We start from the raw sequence: 5,445 nt of genomic DNA, 5'->3' as shown, positions 1-5,445 counted from the left end.
CTGCTATCTTGATTGGCACAATCATTCTAAATAGTGTCAATAGAGCAGACACACACAGCAGGGGGTGGGGTGCAGTTTATTTTCCTCGTGATTGGTTGGAAAGTGATCTAAGGATCATTAACTTTGAGTACTAATCCCTCACGGAGTCCTTCACTCAAACACCTCTGAGTTGATTTGCGATTAGAGTATGCCTTAAAGTAAAGAATATTCAAACAATGTGTGTATTTATTGCCAGTCTCATGACCTAATGTATTTTAAAGGGATTTGCAGTATGAATGTATGCATTTAATTTTTTCATTTAGACAGGTGATTTATTATTTATTTTACTATTGTGTTCTCATGTAGACACTTACATTCTAGTATTTAACAATGTTACTGTCCTGTGTAGTGTATAATATCAATAAACACAAAGCCAACTGAACCTGCTTGGGGAGTCTACTGCATAATGGGGCATTTTTCTAAATGCATTTTTGTAGCCAGGTGTATTGATAATGTAGCAAAAACTCTCTCGCACGGTGACGGCAGGTACTAAGTTCATTAGCAATCTAATAATGAACATAAGCCTGCATGCTAAATGGACTGGAATGTATTTAGCTACATAAAAAAAATGCATATAGGGGAAAAAAGAATGGATGAAATTTGGCCTACAAAATGATGACACCATCTTGGCTCCCTATAAAATTATGCAACCTCACATAGATCATACTGATGTACAAAGAATTATTTTAATGTTAAAAATATCTGACAATTAACTACACAGGTATTTACAGTGAGCAATACTATCATAAATTAGTTATCCACATGTTGGCAGATGGAGCTTCAGACATTCAGAAAACTAGAACAACTTCAAAACATCCAAGAATGCTGAGCATGAATTCAATCTGAAAGGCACAAAGTATTACACAATCCCCTATACAAATATAAAAATAATGTACAAAGTTGAGAAAAAAAGAAGAGCAATACTGCAAATGTTGTAATAGTGATCTAAGCTGCAACACACAATTTTACATTCTATTTGGATAGGTGTCAAAATGCCAACAAACTATCTCAGTTGTACGAGTAACCCGTATGTGACTTGGTACACAAATTTCACTGCACAGCTTTGTGTTATAACATAACCATAATTTAGGCAATTCATTATCAGCTACTAGCACACACACACACAACTACCAAGGTGATTTATACTATTACATTATGGAGCACTTTAATACACAAGGCATCTCATTGTCTGGTTGTGTAAAAACAAAATAAATGTCCAAATAAAAAAATGACATACTTCACATATTATTACATTGCTACTTGATGTACTTAATGTACAGTATTCCTTGTAGAAAGAGGAAATTAAATATTATGCAAAAAAGGTGAATGGCTCTACGATTAAAACCGCTTTTCTCATTCCAGTGATAATATTGCTCACACCACTAGGGGTCACTAGAGACCAGTTATTACCAAACAGAAAACAAACAGGGTCATGTTCAATAGGGCACTGGGCCCACAGTAGATATAACATTTTGCACAAAAAAGTGTGTGTTTGTTATTGGGTAAATAAAGTAACTAGCCTACTTCCACCTCCCTGTAGTGTATTTTGGTTGTGCGTGTGTGTCTCACACCTCAGTAGGGCTCTGGTCTCCAGAGTCGCAGGAGGAGAAGGAGGCGGAGGAGCGGCTTCTTCTGACTGTGGGGCCCTGAAGCATGCTGGGGTGAAAGCCTGCGTGGCGGCGGGCGTGTTTGGTCAGATGATCACTCCTCATGAAACACTTGTCACATAGCGGGCAGGTGAAGCGCTTCTCCCCCGTATGTGTTCGGTAGTGGCGTGTCAACTCGTCTGAACGCGAAAACCTCTTAGTGCAGTCTGGCCAGGTACACTGGAATGGCCTCTCACCTGGAGAACCATAGCCACCAAGAGGACAAAGAGAAGGAAGAGGGAATAAGTGGAGTCATTCTGAGTTCTCAATGACAGAATGAAGGTCAACATTTTTCATAATAAATCAAATTGGCTAACATTCCATTCTACAGGTTGAGACATCACTTACCATTAAGCACTTAGAGCTGTTATAATATTGAATTCTTATAACAAGGCTATATAACAATAATATGTTCTCTATGTATCAACATTTATACGAAATGATAGATATGTCAGGAACATTATAAGATTTGTGTAAAATTATCTTAAGGGGATTCTACATGCTCATTATTATACCGACTGATCAATAACATTTGTACTACAAATAGGCCTAATTCATTCAAGTGTTGAATTCCTCCATGACCAGGTATCCTGTCTAGAAACAAAAATGAGTGTAGTGAAATATGTGATGTAAGAGGAAGGTGTGTTGCATGGTTACCAAGGACAATACGTTGGCTTGAGTGGGTTTATTACAATTATATATCCAGGCTAAACATTAAACATAGGTAACAGGTCCTTAACACTTGGTTGAAATGGTGGGCTATAGACAGGTTGGTTGATTAGCAACAAAACTAACGTGTGCGCAACAATGGAGCAAAACAGACAGGGTTTACTTAGACCGTTGACAACATGTAAACTATATTTCTTCTCCAAATGTTTATTGAAAACATAAATACATTTGAACAATGAGTACCTGTTGCCTCTAATACATTGCTACAGTTGTTGGTATTATCCATGTATAGTCACTTTACCCCTACCTACATGTACATATTACCGCAATTACCTCAACTAAACTGTACCTCTGCACATTGACTCGGTACTGGTACCCCTTGTATATATCCTCGTTATTGTGTTACTATTGTTCCTTTAGTTTATTTAGCACATTTTTCTTACTTACTTTTTAAAAACTCTGCAAGTAAGCATTTCAAGGTAAGGTTGTTTTATTCGGCGCATGTGACAAATACAATTTATATTAATATGAAAATAAATTAAATGTACAAATTAAATGCTAGCTAGCGAATTAAGACACATTGGCATCAACATTAAAACAGTCAAAACACCTCAAAACAAGGCATGGTATCAATAACAAGATATAAAGAGCTGAAACGAGCCACCTACGATTCCGCACGAAAGATTCTTGTCATTGTTGCTAGCTATCCGAACATTCACAATCATAACAACGCACGCATTCCGGACACATCCATGAGCGCGCATCATTTTTGTGACGTTGTCGACCAACCCGTCTATAATGACGCTTTCACAATCTAGTCGGAACTCTATAATTCCCGACTTGTAACTGGTTGAATGCGGCACGTGTAGAACTACAACCAATTAGCAAGTCGTAAATCTCAGAGTTTCCTAATTCTGACTAGCACGTGAACAAGACCTATATAGCCTAGTAGAAGTTTGAATAGAGTACCACAGTATGAGTCATAATACCCATAAAACCTAGCAGTCAAACATGGTTCCAATCGTTTTTCCACCATTCATCTTTCCCATAGGGGATTTTAGAAACACTTAAAATAAGGGCTGTGTTTCGTGTTGGCTTACCCTGACGTTAAATTTTGATAACCGTGTAACTCTCTCTAGGACAAGGTGACTTTAATCAATATATTCAGCTCTATTTACTGTCATATTCAAAAATGCTAATTAGCATCAAAGTAGACATGCAAGACTACAAGTCCCTGCAAGTCCCAAAACCACTAGGTTTTATGGGTATTATAACACCTCCACTCTATGTGCCATATCTACATGTCTAGGAAGTCAGTTTCTGTACTACTATGCACACTGTTCTCATTTCTTGCTCAACAGTTTGTGTCAACCATAGTGAGAGATTGAGGACTCATCTTTGTATCTGTGCCATTATAGCATCTGTGACAACATGCACAGCTCCATTGAGGCAATCTCCATTTTGAAGTAGTACATTTTGTTCTTCATGATTGGCTGATCCCTCCTGATGACCTGGTTGGACATGACTCCAACAGGGTCATCCGGAAGGCTCAGCCAATGAAGTCGGAAGTCCCACCCAGTTGGTTAAAGTGGTGGAAGCCCTCAATGGCGCTGCCAATGCTAATACTGCCTTTTGGTCACTAGAGGCCTCTATGGTGTCAACAAGAATCACGCCGCCCTTTGCGCACACACATCTCCGCATTCAAAACACACAGGAAGACAGTTCATGTATAATTTTAGTTATGTACAACACGCACACATACTACAAAGCGTAGGCACGATGGTTATCTAGATTCTAGAATACACTAAATCGAATTGTCTTTAGTACAAACTATGAGAGCCATATCATTTTGCAATGTTCTACTGAAAAACAGACTGGTCAAAGTTATGTTCTCAATAATGGGCCAGTGTGGGCATACAGAGCTAGGCTATACACCAGTATAGACTATCTAGTAGCCTAACCTTTACAACACTTACCAGTGTGCACTCTAAGGTGGGCTTTAAGGTGGGAAGACTTGCCATACATCTTCCCACAGCCGCTGAACGGGCAACAATGTCTCTTCTCTGAGGACACATGCACAATCACAGCCTTCTTGTTCCGTGACTGCTTTTCTGTCGAGGTATGTTGCGCCCTTGCAGTGTCCCCGCTCACCCTGTGACCACACAGGGATCCGTTAACCATGCTGTTGGCATCACTTTGGCCCAGACATCTACTACCCCCACCACATGTCTCACTGCGTGTTATCTGGTTACATTTGTTCAGGTCGAGCAAAATCATCGCCACCATTAACAAAGTCCTGTTTTCTTGGTTCTCTTTCGACATGTCTTCTTTCGGTTTGGCATCGGGACAGCGGTCCTCCGGTGGCCGGCGGTTAGCGATGGAGACTAAACACTCAGCAGCGAGATCAACCTCCGACATTGCCGAAGCCTTTATTTATTTCACCGGTGACAAAAATATGTTCCCTAAACGGATGCTGATATTTTCGCCTTTGATAAATTGACTCTCCTTGTAATTTATCAAGTGGGTAATTTTCACACCACAGGGATTTCAGGAAACATGTGGTTTTCAGTTCCACATGTGTCGTCTTTGTGTCTTGAAATAATACTATTTTACAGAAACGGATCAAATAAACGCTCTTTGGTAACTAGGCTACTAACTAGATAATTATCTTGATGTTTGATTTACTCCTCTGTAGCCTGTAAATAATAAATACGGTCCTGGAATAGTGTTGTAGGTTCTGCTGTCTTCTTTCTCTCCCCGCAAATGCGTCAACTTGTCCTATTTTACAGCATGAAGCTGTTCCCAACTCCAAGAAACAAATTCGCGGAATCCCAGGGTGTCATAATAAAACAGGGCTGCAATTGGCTACGAGTAGAGGTGACGTATTTTTTGTATACAGTACACTACTTGGAATAGCTCGTTCATATTCATTGATGGAAGGGATGGTCGGCCAATCACTTGATGAACAATATGAAAAGGGGGGTTGTTTCTGTCATGCCACACATCATTGCTGACCAGACTGCGCGAGTGTTCTTTTTCAAGGGTTAAGGCAAGGCGCATTGCAACACAATTCCTCTAGCTCATTTCCGTA

At 39.7% G+C, this 5,445-nt stretch overlaps 1 protein-coding gene across 1 annotated transcript; it reads right to left on the bottom strand.

Annotated features, from left to right (window-relative positions):
* Window positions 1-703: 703 nt before the first annotated feature.
* Window positions 704-5,170, bottom strand: klf9 (Kruppel-like factor 9). Its single transcript, XM_039000419.1, has 2 exons — window positions 4,331-5,170; window positions 704-1,882 (listed from the first exon to the last, which is right to left on the bottom strand). Exons 1-2 carry the CDS (start codon window positions 4,770-4,772, stop codon window positions 1,605-1,607), a joined length of 720 nt encoding a protein of 239 aa, XP_038856347.1. The 5' UTR covers window positions 4,773-5,170; the 3' UTR covers window positions 704-1,604.
* Between the last annotated feature and the right edge of the window lie 275 nt (window positions 5,171-5,445).

The sequence above is a fragment of the Salvelinus namaycush genome, chromosome 1, assembly GCF_016432855.1.
Source record: "Salvelinus namaycush isolate Seneca chromosome 1, SaNama_1.0, whole genome shotgun sequence".
Lineage (NCBI taxonomy): Eukaryota > Metazoa > Chordata > Actinopteri > Salmoniformes > Salmonidae > Salvelinus > Salvelinus namaycush.
The sequence above is the reverse complement of the archived record's forward strand: the minus strand, read 5'-3'. Positions and strand labels throughout refer to the sequence as shown.